The following is a 22,664-nucleotide window of genomic DNA, read 5'->3' as shown; positions in this document are numbered from 1 at the left end:
CAGGCACAAACTCTCATGAGGCAAAACAGTGTTCCATAATCTTCCTAAACAATCTTTAGACCAGATTCTATGGACCCCTCAGGACTGGGACCCTAATAAAGTCCATGCCTATGAAAGCTATTTATAAACCTTTTCAGAGAAGGTTACACAAATATATCATTTCAAGCACTGTGTAAATAACAGTTGTAACTTACTCCTCTGGGACTATCTGAGTTTTAACAGATCTGAAAACTATCTTTATATAGGTTATATTTTGTCAAATAAAATATAACCCAATGATATTATTTTAAGATATCATACACACACACACACACACACACACACACACACACACACATCCATTACAGTAATTCTGTATCATCAGGATAACCACCACCATTTATGCCCCAGACACTGAACCGAGCACTCCATGCTAACATCCCATCTATGTCTCACAGAACATTATAAGATTACTATTAACATCACCATCTTAGATAAAAAAAAAAAACATTGGGTTTCTAGAAACTAAACTGTTGTCTCACAATGATGAAATGGTAAAACCAGGACTTGTAGCTTTGATTGTAAAGTCAATGTATGCCACCAGCATCTAGACACACAGCTATGGGGAGAGACAGACATACAATACATAGATATATTTAATCCATTTTGTTCCCCTCTCCAAGTTATCACATATCAAATGGGTTGATGTGAACAATATAAGAACCTCCTGAGAGCTGATTTGAACCCTGGGATGAGCCCTACAAATACACCAAGAATCTTTTATGTAATAGGTCAACTTAAAAGTCCATGAAAACTGTTGTAGTGCCTTTGTCACAGTTAATTGCTGAGGAGACCTGGCATATGTAAAAGAAACAGTGAAGTGTATATAGGTTTTAAGGTCATATACATCCCCACACTATTTAGAGCCCAGAATAAACCTCAATTGTATTATTAAACATGCATAGTTTTCATTTATTCAAGCTTACACTCAATTCGTTATGTCTCATATATTAACCTTGCCAGTGATAAAGGCCAGCAAGTAATACATTCCAAGCCCACCTTTAGGACCGTAGTGAACCCATAAGTGCTGTATTTATGTATGTGATAGCTCCTGCTTTTGATGGAAAATGAGTAAATATATTAATAAAATGTTCTGTCTAGTACACACGGTCAAATGTATGTCATTGTAAATGGTTGCTTTCTCAAAATAGGATTTTAAAAATCAATCATTGCCCAGATCAAATTAGAAGTAGACACGAGGAAATTAAAGTTCAAATGTTAATTTAAATAAGTAAAATAAATCCATCTTTTAAAGGAAAAATTTGGAGACATACTCTTGACTTGTAGCTGGGATATAGCTTGATGGTAGAAAGCTTGCCTAGCGCGTGTGTCTTAGGGTCTTACTGCTATGAAGAGATGCCATGACCAAGACAACTTTTATGAAGGACAACTTTTAACTGGGACTGGCTCACAGGTCCTGAGGTTCAGTCCGTTATCATTATGGCAGGAAGCATGGCAGCATCCAGGCAGGAGGAGCTGAGAGGTCTACATCTTGTTCTGAAGGCAAATAGAAGACTGTCTCCCATGTGGCTAGAAGGGTCTCAAAGTCCACCCCCACAGTGACACGCTTCTTTCAACAAGGCCACACCTACTCCAAGGCCACACCTCCCAATAGTGTCACTCCCTGAGCAAAGCATATTCACACGACCACAATGTGCAAGATGGTCTCTAATAACAGACTTTGTTTAACTAGTTAGTTGGTTGGTTAGTTAGTTAGTTAAATAGATAGCTAAGGGGAGATGGCATTTGCAGAAGTGAGTTTCTCCTTCCTCGATGTGGATCCCAGGGATCAAACTTGAGTCTTCAGACATGGTAACCATCATTAACCATGGAGTTTCTCACAAGCACAAAAACACAAAAGTTTTAGAATGAAGATAAAGGTATTTACCAATACCTGCCTCCTTTTTAATACAGATAATCAACAAAATATCTGTGTGGGCCTTCCTTTTCTCCTTTTTTAGCCAATAAATCTTATTTTCCAGAAACTCATCCAACAACTGGTCAAACTTAATGTCATAAACTAAGAAAGGTTACGAAATCTCTGTGCATGACGGGTATGTGTTCACGTACTTACATAGGCACTTTTGAAGTATTTCAATGGCTATATAGAATAGTGGTTCTCAAACTGCCTACTGCTACAACCCAAGCATAAACACATTCAGTTACTATTTCATAACTAATTTTGCTAGTGTTGGGAATTGTAATGTAAATATCTGGTGTGCAGGAGCTCTGCTACGGAGGTTGCAACCCGCAGCTTGAGAGCTGCTGATACAGAGTGAGGTTGAGTATGGATGTGTAATGCATGTTGACTCCACAAAGAGGTACAAACAGCCGGCTAAAACATGGCCACTGACTTCTTAACCTATTGCTGTTCCCCGGGACTAACTGTTAAAACAATGTGCATCCATCCTTCACACTGCATCTGCCTGTGTACTTGCCTGAGAGCCAAGTCCTTACTAATTATAACATCTCCTTAAACTTCTGAGAAATGAAGACCAACATCTCTTTTTCTTAGAGAAGAACCAGTCCATAAAAACAGAGATTAAAACTCCCACCGCTGTAAAGCCATGCACTGTTTTCTAAATCTCATTTAAAAGCTCAGCATCTGACCCATTTCATTTTCACAGAGAAGGTCCTGTTACCCTGGAAAATACACAGAAAAAAAAGTGCAGCTTTTAGAGGTATCGAGCAATCCCACTTTGTGTTTTCTTTCTACATACCCTACACAGGAACGTGGGGCAGTCCTGTGCTCCACACACATGCTGTGGTGACACTGTCAGTCACCCCCACCCCTCACCCCAACCCTGCCTTTTTTGAAGGGGTTGCAAACTTTAACTGCTGAAACAATGCTGCCACCTTCTGTTCACTCTGGAGAAAGTAATAAAGTTATTCTCAAAAGGATTATGAGACACTGTTTCAATGATTACTCAGGATGACAATGCCGTGTTAAGTTTGCTTGAAATTTTACATCTTTAAGCTGTAGTTATTCTAGAGACATTTTAGAATCCTTACCTAAACCAGCAGGACAGACATCATCCATGGCTTGAGGTGGTACCATCTCAGGTACCACCCGAACATCCCTGTTGCCCGTCACATGCATGGCTTCTTGCTTGAGCCAGTTTTGTTCTGTTTCTCCAGACATCTCACATTTCTGGCATTTCAAAGTCCTGAGGTCTCCATCAAACTCTGGTTCTTCTTTCACAGTGTTATACACAGCCTACAGCCCAGGCTGGAGCTCCACACAAAGAATATGACACTGTAACACACTGCCTGGAATCATCGGTTGTTTGTTTTGTTTTGTTTTCCCTTGGAACCTTCTTGATGAAAGTCTCATTAATCCCATAACTTTTGCATTCTAAATGCCTACAAAACCAGCACTGCTATTTTTTCCTCTGAATATTACTGTTCTGGTCACTAATTCTGCTTCCTAGCATGCTGAGATGTAATGCAGTGCCACAGTCTCACCACCACAGGCAGAAGCTGTGCAACCAAGCCTTAAAGGCCACCGTGATGGACCATGTCCTTGAAAACTGTAAGCTATTCTTCCTGTCTGAAAGAAATGCAGGGATGGAAATGGAGAAGAGCCTGAAGAAAAGAAGGTCCAGCGACAGGCCCAAAGTGGGTTCCAGTTCAAGGAGAGGCCCCAAGACCTGACACCATTACTGTAGCTATGGAGAGTTCACAAAAAGGGACCTACCAAGCTGGAGAGATGGCTCAGCGGTTAAGAGCACTGACTGTTCTTTCAGAGGTCCTGAGTTCAATTCCCAGCAACCACGTGGTGGTTCACAACCATCTGTAATGGGATCCAATGCCCTCTTTTAGTGTGTTTGAAGACAGCTACAGTGAACTTATATATAATAATAAATATTTTTTTAAGAAAAAGGGACATATCCTGACTGCTCTCCAAAAGACCCAGCAAGCAGCTGAAAGAGTCAGATACACCTGACCAACGAACAGAAGCTGTTGACCCCTGTGATTAAATTAGGGAGAAGCTGAGGAAGGAGGGTGACCCTGTAGGAGGACCAGCAGCCTCAATTAACCTGGACCCCTGAGGTCTCTTAGACACTAGAACACTAACCAGGCAGCACACACCAGCTGAGGTGAGGCCTCCAACACACATACAGCAGAGGACTCCTAGGTCTGGGTTCAGTCAGAGAAGATGCACCTAATCCTCAAGAGACTGGAGGCCCCAGGAAGTTTTGAGGTCTATGGGGTGGGTGGGGTGGGGACATCCTTGTGGAGATGGGGTGGGAGTTTGGGGGTAAGGGGTGTGTGCAGGGAACGGGGGGAGGGGATCTAGGAAGTGGGATAGGGAAAGAGGGAGGAGGTATGGGATATGGAACCCTCAGGCAAGTGGGGGATGGACTGGAAGGGGAATAAAATCTAGAGTGTAAAAATAAAATAAATAAATTTTAAGAAAGAGAGCCAAAGTTACTTAAGTTACTTCTGTCCAACATTTCATCACAACGAGGGTAACTAATACAAAAAAAGGCGGGGTTACCAAAAGGTATCCTGTGAGGGGTGTTGGCAGATTTACACGTGTTTGAGATGTTTTCAGGAGAAATGAGAGGGAGTTAAGAGGTATGGGCTAGCAAATGCCTTAATGGAAACAGCACAGCCTTGGATGCTTTACAGGGAGCTGTTTGAGAACGGCTAGCTGAGCAGTAGTCCTGGTCTATCCTCGGCAGCCTCCTGCCTCTTCGTGTGGCTCTGCCGCATGTAACTTGATTTTACACAAAGACTGCCTCCAGTGAGTGGAGCATGGTGATACAACTTTTTAAAAATTTTTTATTGGTTATTTTAATTACTATTCAAATGCTATCCCCTTTCCAGTTTCCCCTCCACAAATCCCCATTGTACCTCGTCCCCCTGCTTCTATGAGGGTGCTCCTCTACCCACCCACCCTACCTCACCACCCTAACACCCCCCTATGCTGAGGCATTGAGCCTTCATAGGACCAAGGCCCATCTTCTGCTACATATGTCCCTAGAGCCATGGGTTGCTCCATGTGTACTCTTTGGTTGGTGGTTTAGTCCTTGGGAGCTCTGGTGGGGGTGTCTGATTGATTGATGCTGTTGTTCTTCCTATGGGGTTGCAAACCCCTTCAGCTCCTCAGTCCTTCCCCTAACTCCTTCATTGGGGTCCCGATGCTCAGTCCGATGGTTGGCTGCAAACATCGGCCTCTATATTGGTAAGGCTCTGGCAGAGCATCTCAGGAGACAGCTATAGAAGGCTCCTGTCAACTATCAATCCCAGCACTCAGACAAGGGCAGGCAGATCTCTGAGCTAGAAGCCTGGTCTACACAGTGAGTCCCAGGCAAGCCAAGGCTACATAGTAGCATTTTGTCTCAAAACAAAATGAAAATTATCTTGAATCTTAGAAAAGAATGGGCTTTAGAGTTTTTGTTTTGAAACCAGGTCTCCTGTAGCCATAAACTTGTTACACGGCCAAGATTAGCCTTGTCCTTCTGATCCCTGACTCCCACCTGAAGTTGTCAGGCTTTCTCGTGAGTCTTGTATTGTGATTCTGTCTGTTATGGTTCTGAATTTTGAGGCTTTGCCATTCTGGCCCACTATTGCTGGCTGGGACAGTATGTACTAAGTACAAACTCAGGGGAATATGACCCAGTATTTCAAACAACTGGGCTGCAGGTTTGTGCCTACATTTTATCTCTGCAAAAATGTTCTCCCAAATTTGTACATGCCTTTTGTGCAAATCAAATAAATTGACATAGTGAGCAACTGTGCACATCTACAAGAGAGGCTACGACACTATGACAGTAACTATGCGAAGAAACTGGATTACTCAGATGTTCCTGGTCTAAATTAAACGAAATCAAACTCTTTGATGAGTTCTTTTCGAACTGAATACATGGCAGGCAAATGGTTCAGCTGGTAAGTGCCCCTGGCAGCTAAGCCTACTGGGCTCAACCCCAGCATCCACACAGTGGAGGCAGAAAACCAACTCCTTAGGCTGTCCTCAGCCCACCTTACAAGGCAGATGGAATGTATATAACTCCCCTATACACACTAAATCAATTCATGTTAAATCTTTAATAAGAAAAAGTGAAAATTGAAGCCCATGATGATTGGTTGTGGCACCATCCACCTGTAATCTAGTGGCTGAAACAGATTGTTAGCTCCAGGCCATCTTGGGAAACCGGAGTCTGTCTCAAAAACAACAAAAAATAAGCATCATTGGGTTTTGAATATGAAACGAAAAAAAATGTTTAAAACAGCTGAGTTGTAACTGCAGTCAGAGTCTGCAATGGAAAAACTTAGACCTAAAACTTTATACAAGAATAAGTGTCTTTTCCAAGGAGAAATAGGAATGTCGAAGTTTGGTCAGGTCATACAATTGCCTGCAGAAAATAACCCAACCAATGATGACAAGAGGGGCAGGGCAGCCGTCCTTGAGAACATAACTGCCCACAGTTCCCATCTAGTTTTACTTCAGGCTTACTCTATGTGATAGTATTGAAGGCTGTCAGATGTAGTTATAAGAATTACTATACTCGTCAGCTCTAACTGCTTAACATTTGTGTCATTTTTGCCTAAAGCTAGGTGTGAGAGGCACGGCAATAGACATAACCTTCTACCACATGGTTAGTCCAGATAAATCCTAGGAGTACGAGTCCACTTTCTACCACACTCTCTTCAAAGAACTGAAATGGAGCGTAGAGCAATAGCGTATTCCTTAGCAGAATGTTATGATAAAAGATGTGATCGCCCTGCCCCGATTATTTAGCTGCTGTTATCAAGAAAGAAATAAAAACTCCACAACTCCACATTTCAGAATCATAGAGCAAAGTTAAAAAGACCCCTGCTCGGGGGTTGGGGATTCAGCTCAGTGGTAGAGCACTTGCCTAGCAAGCGCAAGGCCCTGGGTTTGGTCCCCAGCTCCAAATAAAAAGAAAAGAAAAGAAAAAAAAAAAAGACCCCTGCTCAACTGTTCATCACTTTATGTCCATATCATGTACATGTTGAAAGTGTAGGAAATACCGTCTGTGGTTCATTTTCTAAGGTACCCCCAGCCAACTTTGACCAAAATGACCCCTGCTAATGCCTGCTAGTCTAGCTGTTCCACACACATCCAAACTCGGCCAAGCCACCCCTCCCACCCAAACCAGAAGTTTAGAGTCAAAAAATATGGAAGACTTAAGTTAACCTGCAAGGTCATTAGCTGGTAAGCCTTAAAACAAACAGGATATAAAACAAAAAATGAGAGAGTCAAGGTTTCTACTGGGAAAAAGGCAAATGTAAATTACACAGGGAAGAGTGGCATCTCGGCTGCATTTAAGATCGTCCCTTGTGATTCCTCAGTGATGTGCAAAGCGAGGAAGAGTCACGTGCTTGGTGTTCAGAAAGTGTTCTCTGTGCCAAGCTGCGACACCTGTCCAGAAGGGCCGGTGCCTGAGTGTGCAGAGTTGTCAAATAAACTGTCTCCAATGCTTATATCAAGGGGAGATCTCCATTTCTCACCGTTTTCCCCCAATTTAAATAAAGTTTTTATCTTAGGGTTTCATTGCTGAGGTGACACCATGACCAAGGCAACTCTTACGAAGGACAACATTTTATTGGGGCTGTCCTACAGTTTCCGAGGTTCGGTACATTACCTTCATGGCGGGAAGCATGGCAGCATTCAGGTACAGTGCTGGAGAAAGAGCTGAGAGTTCTATGTCGTGACTCAAAGGCAGCCAGGAAGAGACTGTCTTCTGCAGGCGGCTAGGAGAAGGCCCTCTTCCCACGGAGCAGAGCTTGAGCACAGGAGTCTCGAAGCCTGCCCTACAGTGGCACCAATCCTCCACACCTCCTAAGAGTGCTCCTCCCCGGGCCGAGCACATTCAAAGCACCACAGTATTATAAATACCAATGTATAATTCTGTCTTACTTAGATAAGTGTTAGCATTTTTCACATAAGCTGTCTTTTAAAACTTTTGTTTTTAACTGAAAAAATATTAATAACGGACGCTTGAGATTTAATAAGAGGTTTTCATCTAAATCTAGCCAAGGTTCAACTCAATCAGCATATGCACTACCTACCCAGTTCTGCTTCCGACTCCACATCTTCAAGCCTTACAGGGAGAGTTCCGTTAGGGAATATATAGGGATAGGGAATTATATTTTGCTGCCCTGAAAAAATTACTTAGCACAGTAACTACACATACACTTATGTGCTCAAAGTTACTGATTTTCTTCACTTTAATAAGATGATGGAGAAAGCTATGCGGGTTCGATTTAATGACACAGGAGTGAATCGGTCTGATAATATTCAGTTTCCTGGTACTTTCTTTCAACTTGTGTTCTAGTAGCAAAGGAAGAGAATAATCAGTAAAAGGAACAAAAAAAATCTTAATTACCATGGCCAGAACATTTCTTTTTCCCCTTCTTGCCTTTTTCTCTCCTACTAATTTTTAATTTAAAATTTTATAATAAAAATAATTGCAGAGATGGGGAGATGGGTCAGTGGTTAAGAGTACATGTTGCTCTTCCAAAGAACCCAGGTGAGGATACTTCTGGTTTCTGCCTGTGCCCTGAGTTGACTCTTTGCCACAGTTCTCTATACCCAGGTCCGAGACTGGGAGAAAGCTGGCCTTCCAGGAGTGTGGCTGACACACCCAAGAACACAGGTAAGATCACCACTTCTGCTCCAAGGGGCCTGCCCAGAGCCTTCAAGATACAAAAATCAAGGAGCATTCTGGGACATCATCCTTCTAGTTTCTGTCTGTACCCTGAGCTGATCTATGCCACAGCTCTCTGTACACAGATCCCCTGAAAGAAAGCTGGTCACCCAGGAGTCCTGACACACAGACTTACAGGAGGGTCAAGCCACTGTCAGAGACAGCAAGACCAGCTAACACCAGAAAGGAGCACATGGTGAGAGTAAAGGGTTCTGGCATCATCAGAACCAAGTTTCCCCACCACAGCAAGCCCTGAATATCCCAACACATCAGAAAAGTAAGATTATGATGTAAAATCACAATTTATGATGATGTTAGAGGACATTAAGATGAACATAAATAGGGCTGGAGAGATGGCTCAGTGGTTAAGAGCACTGACTGCTCTTCCCGAGGTCCTGAGTTCAAATCCCAGCAACCACATGGTGGCTCACAACCATCTGTAAAGAGATCCGATGCCCTCTTCTGGTGTGTCTGGACAGCTACAGTATACTCATATATAATAAATGAATAAATCTTAAAAAAAAAAGATGAACATAAATAACCCCCTTAAAAAAATACAGGACAACACAGGTAAACAAGCAGAAGCCCTTAAAGAGGAAACACAAACATCAACCAAACAGGTGAAGAAATTGAATGAAACCATCCAGGATCTAAAAATGGAAATAGAAACAATAAAGAAATCACAAAAGAAGACAGCCCTGGAGATAGAAACCTAGGAACTAGATCAGGAGTCATAGATGCAAACGCTGCCAACAGAATAAAGGATAGAAGAGAGAATCTCAGGAGCAAAACATTAACACACCCGTCAAAGAAAATGTAATGCGAAAAAAATCCTAACCCAAGACATCCAGAAAATCTAGGACACAATGAGAAGATCAAACCCAAGAATAATAGGTATAAGAGAACAAAGATTCCCAACTTAAAGGGCCAGTAAATATCTTCAACAAAACTATAGGAAAAAAGTTCTCTAACCTAAAGAAAGAGATGTCCATGAACATACAAAAGCCTATAGACCCCAAATAGATTGGCCCAGAAAAGAAACTCCTCCTGTCGCATAATAGTCAAACCAACAAATGCACAAAACAAAGAAAGAATATTAAAAGCAGTAAGGGAAAAAGGTCAAGTAACATATAAAGGCAGACCTATCAGAATCACACCAGACTTCTCACCAGAGACTATGAAAGCCAGAAGATCCTGGACAGATGTCATACAGACCCTAAGAGAACACAAATGTTCACCCAGGCTACTATATCCAGCAAAACTCTCAATTAACATAGATGAAGAAACCAGATATTCCATGACAAAACCAAATTTCCACAATATCTTTCCACAAACCCAGCTCTACAAAGGATAATAGATGGAAAACTCCAACACAAGGAGGGAAACTGCACCCTGGAAAAAGAAAGTGATCTTCTTTCAGTTAACCCAAAAGAAGAGAGTCACACAAACATAATCCCACCTCTAACAACAACAACAAAAAAAAAAAAACAAAAAAAAAAAAAACAGGAAACAACAATCATTGGTCCCCAATATCTCTCAGCATCAATGGACTCAATTTTCAATTCCCCAATAAAAAGACGTAGACTGGGGCTGGAGACATGGCTCAGTGGTTAAGAGCACTGACTGCTCTTCCAGAGGACCTGAGTTCAATTCCCAGCAACCACATGGTGGCTCACAACCATCTGTAATGGTCTGCCCTCTTCTGGTGTATCTGAAGACAGCTAGTGTGTACTCAAATAAATAAAAAATTAAAAAAAAAAAAAAAAAAGACGTAGACTGGATACATAAAGAGGACCCAGCATTTTGCTGCATACAAATCTCAGTGACAAAGACAGACACTACCTCAGAGTAAAAGGTTGGAAAACAACTTTCTAATAAATGATCCCAAGAAACAAGCTGGAGTAGCCGTTCTAATATCCAATAAGATTTTATCCAATTTTATCTAATATCCAATAAGAAAATCCAAATAGATTTTCAACCAAAAGTTATCAAAAAAGATAAGGAAGGATACTTCATATTCATCAAAGGAAAAATCCACAAGATGAACTCTTAATCCTAAATATCTATGCTCCAAGTGCAAGGGCACCTACATACATAAAAGAAACCTTACAAGGCTCAGAGCACACATTGCACCCCACATAATAATAGTGGGAGACTTCAACACTCCACTCTCATCAATGGAGAGATCATGGAAACAGGAATTAAACAAACACAGAAAAACTAATGAACTTATGAACCTAATGGATTTAACAGATACCTGTAAAACATTTCATCCTAAAACAAAAGAATACACCTTCTTCTCAGCACCTCATGCTACCTTCTCCAAAACTGACCATATAATCAGTCACAAAACAGGCCTCAACAGCTACAGGAAGATTGAAATAATCCTATGCATCCTATCAGATCACCACAAACTAAGGCTGTTCTTCAATAACAACAAAAAGGAGAGAAAGCCCACGTATACATAGAAGTTGAACAACACTCTACTCAATGATAACTTGGTCAAGCAAGAAATAAAGAAATTAAAGGTTTTTTTAGAATTTAATGGAAATGAAGGCACAACATACCCAAATTATGGGACACAATGAAAGCAGTGCTAAGAGGAAAACTCATAGCTCTGAGTGCCTCCAAAAAAGAAACTGGAGAGAGCACACACTCACAGCTTGACAGCACATCTGAAAGCTCTAGAGCAAAAAGAAGCAAACTCACGCAAGAGGAGTAGACGGCAGGAAATACTCAAACTCATGGTTGAAATCCAAGTAGAAACAAGAAGAACTATACAAAGAATCAACAAAAACCAGGAGCTGGTTCTTTGAGAAAATCAACAAGATAGATAAACCCTAGCCAGACTAACCAGAGGTCACAGAGGCAGTATCCAAATAAATTAACAAAATCAGAAATGAAAAGGGAGAGATAACAACAGAAACTGAGGAAATTCAGAAAATTATCAGATCCTACTACAAAAGCCCATACTCAACAAAACTGGAAAATCTGGATGAAATGTACAATTTTCTAAACAGATATCAGGTACCAAAGTTAAATTAGGGTCAGATAAACCATCTAAACAGTCCCATAACTCCTAAAGAAATAGAAGCAATTATTCAAAGTCTCCCAACCAAATAAAGCCCAGGACAAAATAGGTTTAGTGCAGAATTCTATCAGACCTTCATAGAAGACCTCATATCAATACTGCCCAAACTATTCCACAAAATTGAAACAGAAGGAACATTACCCAATTCCTTCTATGAAGCCATAAGTATGCATATAACTAAACCACACAAAGACTCAAGGAAGAAAACTTCAGACCAATTTTCCTTATGAATATTGATGCAAAATTACTCAAATTCTTGAAAATCAAATCTAAGAACACATCATAATGATCATCCATTATGATCAAGTAGGCTTCATCCCAGGGATGCGGGGATGGTTCAATATATGGAAATCCATCAACGCAATCTACTATATAAACACACTCAGAGAAAAAAACCACATGATCATCTCATTAGATGTGAGAAAACATTAGACAAAATACAACAACCCTTCATGTTAAAAGTCTTGGAAAGATCAGGAATTCAAGGCCCATACCTACATATAGTAAAAGCAATATACAGCAAACCAGTAGCTAACATTAAACTAAATGGAAAGAAACTTGAAGCAATCCCACTAAAATCAGGGACTAGAAAAGGCTGCCTACTCTCTCCCTACTTATTCAATATAGTTCTTGAAGTTCTAGCCAGAGCAATCAGACAACAAAAGGAGGTCAAAGGGATACACATTGGAAAGAAAGAACTCAAAAATATCACTATATGCAGATGATATGATAGTATGCTTAAGTGACCCCAAAAATTCTATCAGAGAACTCCTAAACCTGATAAACAACTTCAGCAAAGTGGCTGGATATAAAGTTAGCTCAAACAAATCAGTAGCCTTCCTCACTCAAAGGATAAACAGGCCGAGAAAGAAATTAGGGAAATGGCACCCTTCATAATACTCACAAACAATATGAAATACTTCGGTGTGACTCTAACCATGCAAGTGAAAGATCTGTGTGATAAGAACTTCAAGTCTCTGAAGAAATAAATTGAAGATCTCAGAAAAAAGAATGATCTCCCATGCTAATGGATTAGTAGGATTACTATTGTAAAAATGGCCACTTTGCCAAAAGAAATCTACAGATTCATTGCAATCCCCATCAATATTTCAACTCAATTCTTGATAGAGTTAGAAAGAGCAATTTGCAAGTTCATATGGAAAAACAAAAAACCCAAGACAGCGAAAACTATCCTCAACAATAAAAGAACTTCTGTGGGAAGTTCTCCATCCCTGACCTCAAGCTGTATCACAGAGCAATAGTGATAAAAACTGCATGGCACTGGTACAGAGACAGGCAGGTAGATCAATGAAATAGAATTAATTGAAGACCCAGAAATGAACCCACACACCTATGGTCACTTACTTGATCTTTGATAAACAAGCTAAAACCATTCAGTGGAAAAAAGATAGCATTTTCAACAAATGGTGCTGATTCAACTGGAGGTCAGCATGTAGAAGAATGCAAATCGATCCATTCTTTTTTTTTTTTTTAAAGATTTATTCATTTATTATATGTAAGTACACTGTAGCTGTCTTCAGATACACCAGAAGAGGGCATCAGATCTCTTTACAGATGGTTGTGAGCCACCATGTGGTTACTGGGAATTGAACTCAGAACCTCTGGAAGAGCAGTCAGTGCTCTTAACCGCTGAGCCATCTCTCCAGCCCCCAAATTGACCCATTCTTAATGCCCTGTACAAAGCTTAAGTCCAAGTGGATCAAGGAACTCCACATCAAACCAGATACACTCAAACTAATAAAAGAAAAAGTGGAGAAGAGCCATGAACACATGGGCACTGGGGAAAATTTCCTGAACAAAACACCAATGGCTTATGCTCTAAGATCAAGAATCAACAAATGGGACCTCATAAAACTGCAAAGTTTCTGTAAGGCAAAGGACACTTTCATTAGGACAAAATGGCAACCAACAGATTGGGAAAAGATCTTTACCAATCCTGCATCTGATAGAAGGGTAATATCCAATATATACAAAGAACTCAAGAAGTTAGTCTCCAGAGAGCCAAATAACCCAATTTAAAAAATGGGATACAGGGGTTGGGGATTTAGCTCAGTGGTAGAGCGCTTGCCTAGCAAGCACAAGGCCCTGGGTTCGGTCCCCAGCTCCGAAAAAAAGAAAAAAAAAAAAAAAGGGGGGATACAGAGCTAAACAAAGATTTCTCAACTGAGAAATATCGAATGGCTCAGAAGTACCCAAAGAAATGTTCAACATCCTTAGTCATCAGGGAAAATGCAAATCAAAACAACCCTGAGATTCCACCTCACACCAGTCAGAATGGCTAAGATAAAAAACTCAGGTGACAGCAGAAGCTGGTGAGGATGTGGAGAAAGAGGAACACTCCTCCATTGTTGATGGGATTGTAAGCTGGTACAATCACTCTGGAAATCAGTCTGAAGTTTCCTTAGAAAATTGGACATAGCTATACCACTATGAGGACCCAGTTATACCACTCCTGGGCATATATCCAAAAGATGCTCCAACATACAACAAAGACACATGCTCCACTAGCCAAAAGCTGGAAACAACTCAGATGTCCTTCAACAGAGGAATGGATACAGAAAATGTGGTACATTTACACAATGGAGTACTACTCAGCTATTAAAAACAAAGACTTCATAAGTTTAATAAGCAAATGAATGGAACTAGAAAATATCATCCTGCGGTAACCCAATCACACATGGTATGCACTCACTGATAAGTGGATATTAGTCCAACAGCTTGGATTACCCAAGATACAATCCACAGACCACATGAAGCTCAAGAAGGATGACCACAAGTGCGGATGCTTCAGTCCTTAGTAGGGGGAACAAAAATATTCATAGGAGATACAGAGACAAATTTTGGAGCAGAGACTGAAGGAAAGGCCATCCAGACTGCCCCACCTGGGGATGCAGCCCACATACATACAGCCACCAAACCTAGACAACATTGCTGATGCCAAGAAGTACAGGCTGACAGGACCTGACATAGCTATTTCCTGAGGCTCTCCCAGAGCATGACAAATACAGAGGCAGGTCCTTGCAGGCAACCACTGAACTGAGAATGGAATCCCCATTGGAGGAGTTAGAGAAAGGACTGAAGGAGCTGAAGGGGCTTGCAGCCCCATAAGAACAATACCAACCAACCGGAGCTCCCAGGGACTTATCCACCATCCCAAAAGTACACATGGATAGACCCATGGCTTCAGCTGCATATGTAGCAGAGGATCCTGCCAGTGTAGGGGATATGTCAGGGCAGGGAAGCAGGAAGGGGTAGGTGGGTGGGTAGGGGAACAACCTCATAGAAGCAGGGGGAGAGGGGATGTGATAGGGGATTATGGGTGGGAAACTGAGAAAGGGGTTAACATTTGGAACGTAAGTAAAAAATAGGACTCAGTTTTGATCGTTATCATCCATATGGCAACTGACAATGATGTGAAACTCCAGTTCCAGGAACTCCAATGTCCTCTTCTGACCTACATGGACTCCAGGCATGCGCATGGTACACAAACAGCAAGCAAAATAACCAAAGTAAAAATAAACCTAAAAATTATCTAAAAATGTTGAAAAAAGTAAATAACACACCAAAAACAGATAGACCTTAACACTCAGTATTAAGTCCCTATATGATAAAACTTAAAGTATTTTTGACTTTAATCTCAAACTATAACCATTTGAAAGGTCTTAAAATTTTCAGTTTCTTAGGCACTGTCTGTGTGTTCCTCTGAGACAATGGCATAACTGCAAAGTGTGATATGGACCCTGGCAAGCCATAGTTTACGCCCATTTAGCAAAGTATCTGCCTTGGAATTCCTACGTTTACCCAGTATTTATAATGTGTGTCATTTTCTATGTTAACAGTTTATTTCACCCTATGGATCTCACTTACTTCTGCTCCTTTAACCTGGTGATAGCAATGTGAACTATCACAGGCCTTTTACTCAGGATTTCCCTAACAAGCCAACCAGGTACAAACAGGACTTTTGAGTCCATTTGTAAATGTTAGTAAGGGGTGGTTGAGCTGAGACAGAAAACAAAAAGACCAATGTATTTGATATGGTTTTTCACATCACTCACCCAATCCTATGTGTCTGTCTCAATAAAGTGTTCAAAAAGAAATTGTAAAGTTTCCCTTAATTAACCCATTTTTCTAAAGGTATCCCCAAGTCTGAAAATAGCTTTTAAGATGATTTTTTTCAGAGTCCTAGAGCCACCCATGTATCCCATATTGTAATAGAATGTTTCTTTGTCCTGCTCGCTCCAGTAGAGTTGAAGAGAAATTGAGATGACCTGGCACCATACTAGTCTCAACGAGGCCCAAGCTGAAACTGATTTGCTGCCAGGACATGACAATGGGTCAAAAAGAGGCTGGAGGGATGGCCCAGTGGTTAAGCACAGGCTGCTCTTCCAGTGATCCTGAGTTCAATTCCCAGCAGCAACATGGCGGCTCACAACCATCTGTAATGTGATTTGATGCGCTCTTGTGGTGTGTTTAAAGACAGTGACAGTGTACTCACACACTAAATCTTAAAAGTCATAAACAAAACAAACCCATCCAATTAACAAAATACCTAATTGTCTGCCATCTCAAGACTGTAATAGCTGACGCTTCATCAGTCAATGTGATGATACTGTCCAAGCACTTGTCCATCCTCCTAGCAGGGCTTTGTCTGGAACCTCCTGTAACTTATGCAACACACAGAACAGGGACTAACACAGGGGGAAGGGAGATTCTACTCAAACACCTTCCACCACTACACACACAGTAGGCCCTCAACACTTGATTCCTAGAGATGCAGCTGTCAAAATGGAGAATGAGTTTGAAAAAATGGAGAACTTGAGTTTGAATCCTCAGCACCCACTTAAAAAATGACTGGAGAGTGCTAGGGGTAGCCTAGTTCCAGACTCAGCAAGGAACAGTGTCAGAGAACCTTTTGGCCTCCTAGACATCCATATACCGCATATACACAGGTAGGGAAAATAAGGACTACACATGTAGCAACATCCCTAACTGATGAAAGTTTAAAAAAAAAAACCTTGTTGCAATCATCTCACTTGTGTAAATGTCTCACATTTGTGTTGTCTGTATGCTGTTACCTGCTTAACTCAGGTACGGGATGCCCTAGAACCAGAGGCATGGCTAACAGCCATGGGGATGTTGGCAATTGAACACAGGTCCTCAAAGTGCTCTTAACCCTTTCTATCTTCAGAAACTTCAAATGTTATATTTGCTGATGCCTCTGGGTATGGATCTCTAGGATAATAAAAATTGCCAAACAACCCATCAGGATCTGATTAGAGCCATTCTTTTGATTAGGACTAGGGGAAATGAGATTTCGCTATTTGTAAAAGTCAAATTCCTCTCTACCTGGAGAACTTGCATTGTCCATGGCAGGCCAGTACAGTTCCAGCCCATTCTCAGGCAGACTTCACACACCATCTCAGGTATTCTCACCCACCAAGTTAGAGGTAGATCATTGAAATGGCCTAGCAGGTGAAGATCAAGTCTGACCTGAGCTTGATACCTGAAAAACACCAGAACCTCCCAAGTTCTGACTGCAATTGCTTTCAACCCATGTTAGCACACAATTATAGTAGCTGGTCTAGTTCTTTAAACAGTTTCTGATCAAATGTCCTTCAAGTCAAGTGACTTGAGCAGTGAAAGTTCTTTCCTTGGCACATTTCCTAAAACTAGATACTTTGAAAGCAAAATTACCACAGGTTTTTTTAACCCACTAAAGTGCTTAACAAAATACTGAAGGTTCACATAAAGGGAACTGTCCCAGAATGCAGATTAAGAATCCTTCATTACTCTCTAAGCAATCTGCAGCACAACCTACTGTAACGCTAGAAAAACCTGACTTGGAATACCAGGGTTCAGAAATCCAAGCTTCAAAGGCATGTTTACATCTTCCCCCAGGGAGCCTGAGTCCAAAATTTCACCTTAATTTAACCCTTCACCCTCCCCTAAATTTGACATTTTTGTTCCATTAATACCAACCTGGATGTTTACTCAGTAAAATTTACCTCTTAACTTGTCATATGTAGTCAGAGCCTAAAGCAATAGTTCCGGCTGCCCAAATTGTGCCAGATTCTGAGGCCTGTTTTAAAGCTGATGCACCTCCTTGTCCATCAAAAGAACTCTTCTCATTTTAGTTTTATGTATGTAGCCTGGTTAGAGTTGCTTAGCCAATTAAAACCTTCCAAACTGCAACCAACCACCCGAACAAGGACATTCCATTTTATAGCAGCAAACAAAAAGAAACAAGGAGAAAAAAATGAGCCAAAATTTTATTTATTCATTTCTTGCATTTGAAGTACTCCTCGATGACATCCTTGGCCTGAGATTCTTTGCCATAGTCCTTAAAAAAATTAGATGCAAATTACTTTTCCAGTATTAAGTTCTTCCTTTTTTTTCTTTTCTTTTTTTCGGAGCTGGGGCCCGAACCCAGGGCCTTGAGCTCACTAGGTAAGCGCTCTGAGCTAAATCCCCCACCCCCAGTATTAAGTTCTTATTAACTATTTGATTCATTCTTAAAGTGCTCCCCAGAATTAACACTGTAGCCATTTTCAGGGACCTTAAAAACTTAACTGTCCTTAAGGCTCGTAACATGGCGTTACTATTGCCAGCCTTTTTACATTTCTGCAGAAACACAGAGCTAAGCAGACTAGTTGGCTGGCTTTCAGATTACCCTTACAGCATAATTAAGTCTGTTTCCAGACTTGTTTCCATTAAAAGGCCATCAACATTTAAAAGATAGAACTTACCTTAACTACAACGCAACTGCAACCAACCACTTTCCGTGGCTTCCCCTCTCGATCGATTTTACAGAGGCCTACCCATTCCCCTAGTTTCTTGTTGTCATCAACCTACCAAAGACAAAAGCAATTACTAGCAGAGAATAAAGGTAGTACACACTGAAACTCAAAATTCCCAAGGTGGCAGCGTCAGAAGGGTGACATGGCAGTTTCCTCACTGCGACTCAGTAGAGGGAGCCAGTTGTCATCATGTGCAGCCCCGGATTGTCACAAGGTCACCAGACAGCTCCTAGTTCTGGTGCCTGTTAATCACTAGGACAGGAAGAGCGTCTGCTTACCTTTATCAGGTTGATCTGGTGCTCGGCACAGAGCGCCTCCACCAGCTTGACATACATGGGCTCATCACAGTTGGATGCAAGCACGCAGAGATGGGCTTGGCGCCTACAATGCAAAATCAGAAAGTGAAACCACGGCCTCAAGTGTTTCCAGTCAAGGCATCTCACCATGCTAGTAAGGCTTACTATGCAGCACACACTAGTGTGCAAACTGCTGGAGCGCATGCATACAATTTTCCTGTCCAAACCTTGGCCCTTGGATAACATAGGCCATTATTTCTTGAGGAAGCCTGCTTATGGCCAAAGGAAACCATGACCACTCACTTTCAAGACATTTTCACCTTGAAAGTTGATTCAATGCTGCATTATTCAAGCATTGTAAATAATCACAACAGGAGCTGCGATGCCCACCTGGACTCAAGTCAGCTTACAGGAAACTCAAATGTTAAAATCACCTGACATCCTCGTGCATAGACATAATAAAAACAAGGCATATTCCCAAATAAGACACTGAAACATTGCAAAGTTGTATCTGTAAACTACAGATGTCAACGACGTTCCCTTTTTCTTTTTGCAAAAGTACCCAAGTGCTACAGGTTTGTCAGACTAGCTGAATCTCACCCATGAACGGGGTGAAGGGGTATCCGACAATACAAGTCATCACTCAAACACTGTAGCTTAACAAAAGCAACTACCGCTCAGCCCCGATCCACACAGCAACCCACACATCCTAAGTGGGCTAGAGTTGATACCTTTTCCTATGTTTCCTGCTGGACGGATGACACTCAGAACTTTTGTGCTAACAGCATGAACTTCACGCTTTCGTCCCTTGGCTGCAGTTTTTGTTCCGGCTGCAACACCCCACAGTATTGAGACTGAGACACGTACTTGTCTAAGGCTTTGGCAGCTTCGCGTATGCCACGTGCTAGGCCATCGTGGATGAGGGCGGTCTTCAGCACCTCTTGTAGAGCAGTGTTGACGTCCATTACACCTCCAGCAGCTATGCTGAAATGCAGACAGAATCGTTAGAATCCTCGAGAGGCCATGGGCAATAACTAATTTGGATAACGTGCAGACCCGCGTCCTCCGCGGGAGGCCCACGCCCCAACTAGGGCCCATCCGCTCACCCTTCCTCGGCCATGGCGGTGGATTACGGGTGACGCCGAATCTTGAACGCACTATAAGACAAAACGCCAGTAAATTGCCTGTTAGAACACAAGCACTTCTCCACATTTGAAACCAAAGCGCACAGAACACGCGGTATACGGCGTACAGGTTTAGTTCGGACTCACCCCGAGCTTCCGCCTCCGCGGAACTTGGCGGCGGCAGGGGAAAAGGCCGCTGGTGGCCGCATGACGGTATTTAAGCGCTCTGCTGGGCTTCTGTGCGCATGTGCGACTCCTCCCACTAGAGAGGTGGCTCCCGCGATGCCGGGCCTTAGGAGTTTCCACTTCCGCCTTCAGGAGCGTCCGTGGTAAGAACGCGTCTGGATTTCCAGCAGGCATTACAACAGGCAGCCTCCTTCCTGGGGGCGTGGCTCGCGGAGGCCCCACGATCTGCTTCTATGGGACGCGAGAGGAGCCAACGTACTGCCGTGTTTTTTTTTTCTTTCCGCTGCATTACAAAATAAGTTTGTTTTAAGTGGTCTCTCCATATCTTACTGTCAAGTTGCCTGTTGGTAACACTGGTCGATTAGGCTGAGCGTTACCGGAGGACACATTTTGGTCCCTTTGTTTTGAGCCGCTCCGAGTGGTTGTGATTTGTCTATGATCGCAAACCCACTGCTTTGCAATGTGTTTAAGCAGACTTTCCAGCCAGGTCAGATCCTGGTTCTGAATGCAACCGGTTCTGAATGAACATTTCGGTTTTACCCTATTTTATTCCCCGAGTCGCAGCTTCGCAGAAACTGGGATCCCCGAGGTACAGTACATGTTAAACTCTCCGAGGGTCTATCACTAAGGGGAAAGCCTGGCTTTGAAGCTCGCACATTCAACCCAGGACTTGGCCACCAGGAGTGGAATTCCAGAACCTTAAAGCCAGTTCCCTCCTACGCTGACAAATGCATTTTAATTTTAAAGGAATCACTCACTCTTCTACTTCCAGAGCAAATACACAAGACAACGTCTCTCTCAGAAGATATCCCCGTAGCCAGCCCGGGCTTCCCTTCCGATGGCCAACCCGGTAGATACGGCGATCATTGTCGGGCTCATGAATTTCATGAGGATTTCAGAAAGTTGATGAAGTTCCTTTTTAGATTGCTAATAAACGTTTGAGTTTCACCTTTAAAGCCTCGGGCTTCCTTCCTTAACCCAGCAATTCAAAAAAGTATTTGATAGGTGGCTAGTTTCTCCGGGCGTGTTTTCGGCCAGTGTCTATTGTGCTTTCTCTTTAAGATGAAAGACGCCGAAACTTAAAATGACTGCATTTTAGAAGATAAAGCTAGTATTTTAGCCAAAGATTAAAATACCAGGGTCTGGAGAGATGGCTCAGCGGTTAAGAGCACTGACTGCTCTTCCAGAGGTCTTGAGTTCACTTCTCAGCAACCACATGGTGGCTCACAACCATCTGTAATGGGACCCGATGCCTTCTGGTGTGTCTGGACAGCTACAGCATATATATATGTGTGTGTGTGTGTGTGTGTGTGTGTGTGTGTGTGTCTGTGTCTGTGTCTGTGTCTGTGTCTGTGTCTGTGTCTGTGTGTCTGTATGTGTCTGTGTGTGTCTGTGTGTGTCTGTGTGTGTCTGTGTGTGCGCGCGCGTGTATACAGCATATATATGTATATATATACATATATTAGATAAATAAACAAAATCTTAAAATACCAGAATGCCACAGAGTTGGGGAGTGGAGATGATGTGGAAACAGAGGATTTGGAGTTCATGGCAGCATTTAAAAGGGACTTGAACTAGAGTTCCTGTACTTACAGGAAGAGTATTCAGACAGGAAGAGAGCGCAAAGGGGAAGACATAGGTGCCTTTTTGGCTGTTTTGGAAGTGATTTTGAAACATTACACAGTCGGAAAAGACTGTGGTTAAGTAGAATTTAAATAGTTTCCTTCGTATAAGGCTATTAAAAGTTAATGTGTCAAACCATAGGTAAGGTGCAAACCTTTAATCCCAGAACTTGAGAAGCAGAAGCAGATGGATAGCTTTGAGTTCCAGGCCACCAGGGACTAAATAATGAGACCATGTCTAAAACAAAAAAGTAAAACGTTGGTGTATTAAGCATATTAGATTTCTCTTTCCAGAAGAAAAGTCTCGCAGAAGAGACTGAATGGTAAAGTTGGAAAGTGTAATGGAGGAAATAACTGATGCATGGGTAAATACTAAGAAAAAACAGCTTGGTGCCTACATTTTGGTGCTGTTCCCAACACAGTAGCAACCAATTCAGACTTGATTTCTCTCCACACCTTTGATGTCAGTTGTTTGCCCTAAAAAGTCTATCGTTATAAATGCCTTTCTGTCAGCAGCAAGCACCCCCCCCCTTTTTTTTTGGTTCTTTTTTTCGGAGCTGGGGACTAGAACCCAGGGCCTTGCACTTCCTAGGCAAGCGCTCTACCACTGAGCTAAATCCCCAACCCCAAGCACCCCCTTTTAACAACTGGAGCTCCCCCCACCCTTACATCTTGATTGTGTAATCATTTTAATACCCAAAGGGAAGTTAATTTTCATGTGATGAAGATTTTTGTTTTAGACAAAAACACCTTACCTATGGTTTGATACATTAACTTTTACTACTTCACACACTCTAACAATGTTAG

General features: G+C 42.0%; 1 protein-coding gene, 1 long non-coding RNA gene and 3 other non-coding genes across 8 annotated transcripts; 1 reads left to right on the top strand and 4 right to left on the bottom strand.

The window, feature by feature from the left end:
* Window positions 1-18,085: 18,085 nt before the first annotated feature.
* Window positions 18,086-21,801, bottom strand: Rps12 (ribosomal protein S12). Of its 4 annotated transcripts, none has more exons than XR_015639280.1 (7): window positions 21,727-21,801; window positions 20,197-20,518; window positions 20,032-20,082; window positions 19,657-19,909; window positions 18,908-19,010; window positions 18,579-18,680; window positions 18,090-18,172 (listed from the first exon to the last, which is right to left on the bottom strand). XR_015639280.1 is itself a non-coding variant. In NM_031709.3 (6 exons), exons 2-6 carry the CDS (start codon window positions 20,043-20,045, stop codon window positions 18,110-18,112), a joined length of 399 nt encoding a protein of 132 aa, NP_113897.2. In that variant the 5' UTR covers window positions 20,046-20,082; window positions 20,197-20,277; the 3' UTR covers window positions 18,086-18,109. The 4 variants fall into 4 exon arrangements, 2 of the variants coding, with proteins under 2 accessions (NP_113897.2, XP_087443438.1); XR_015639279.1 differs by lacking the exon at window positions 21,727-21,801 and adding an exon at window positions 21,372-21,493; NM_031709.3 differs by lacking the exon at window positions 21,727-21,801 and having other exon boundaries at window positions 18,086-18,172; window positions 19,793-19,909; window positions 20,197-20,277.
* Snora33 (small nucleolar RNA, H/ACA box 33) lies at window positions 18,367-18,493 on the bottom strand. Its single transcript, XR_015655866.1, has one exon. It is a non-coding gene; the product is annotated as a small nucleolar RNA SNORA33 (small nucleolar RNA).
* Snord100 (small nucleolar RNA, C/D box 100) lies at window positions 18,753-18,827 on the bottom strand. Its single transcript, XR_015655891.1, has one exon. It is a non-coding gene; the product is annotated as a small nucleolar RNA SNORD100 (small nucleolar RNA).
* Window positions 19,501-19,574, bottom strand: Snord101 (small nucleolar RNA, C/D box 101). Its single transcript, XR_015655753.1, has one exon. It is a non-coding gene; the product is annotated as a small nucleolar RNA SNORD101 (small nucleolar RNA).
* Window positions 20,463-21,191, top strand: LOC100910237 (uncharacterized). Its single transcript, NR_110684.1, is given in 2 exon segments — window positions 20,463-20,824; window positions 21,008-21,191. It is a non-coding gene; the product is annotated as an uncharacterized LOC100910237 (long non-coding RNA).
* Window positions 21,802-22,664: the final 863 nt, after the last annotated feature.

Source organism: Rattus norvegicus, chromosome 1 (genome assembly GCF_021556685.1).
Source record: "Rattus norvegicus strain SHRSP/BbbUtx chromosome 1, alternate assembly SHRSP_T2T, whole genome shotgun sequence".
NCBI lineage: Eukaryota > Metazoa > Chordata > Mammalia > Rodentia > Muridae > Rattus > Rattus norvegicus.
Note: the sequence above shows the minus strand (reverse complement) of the source record. Positions and strands in the feature narration are given on the sequence as shown.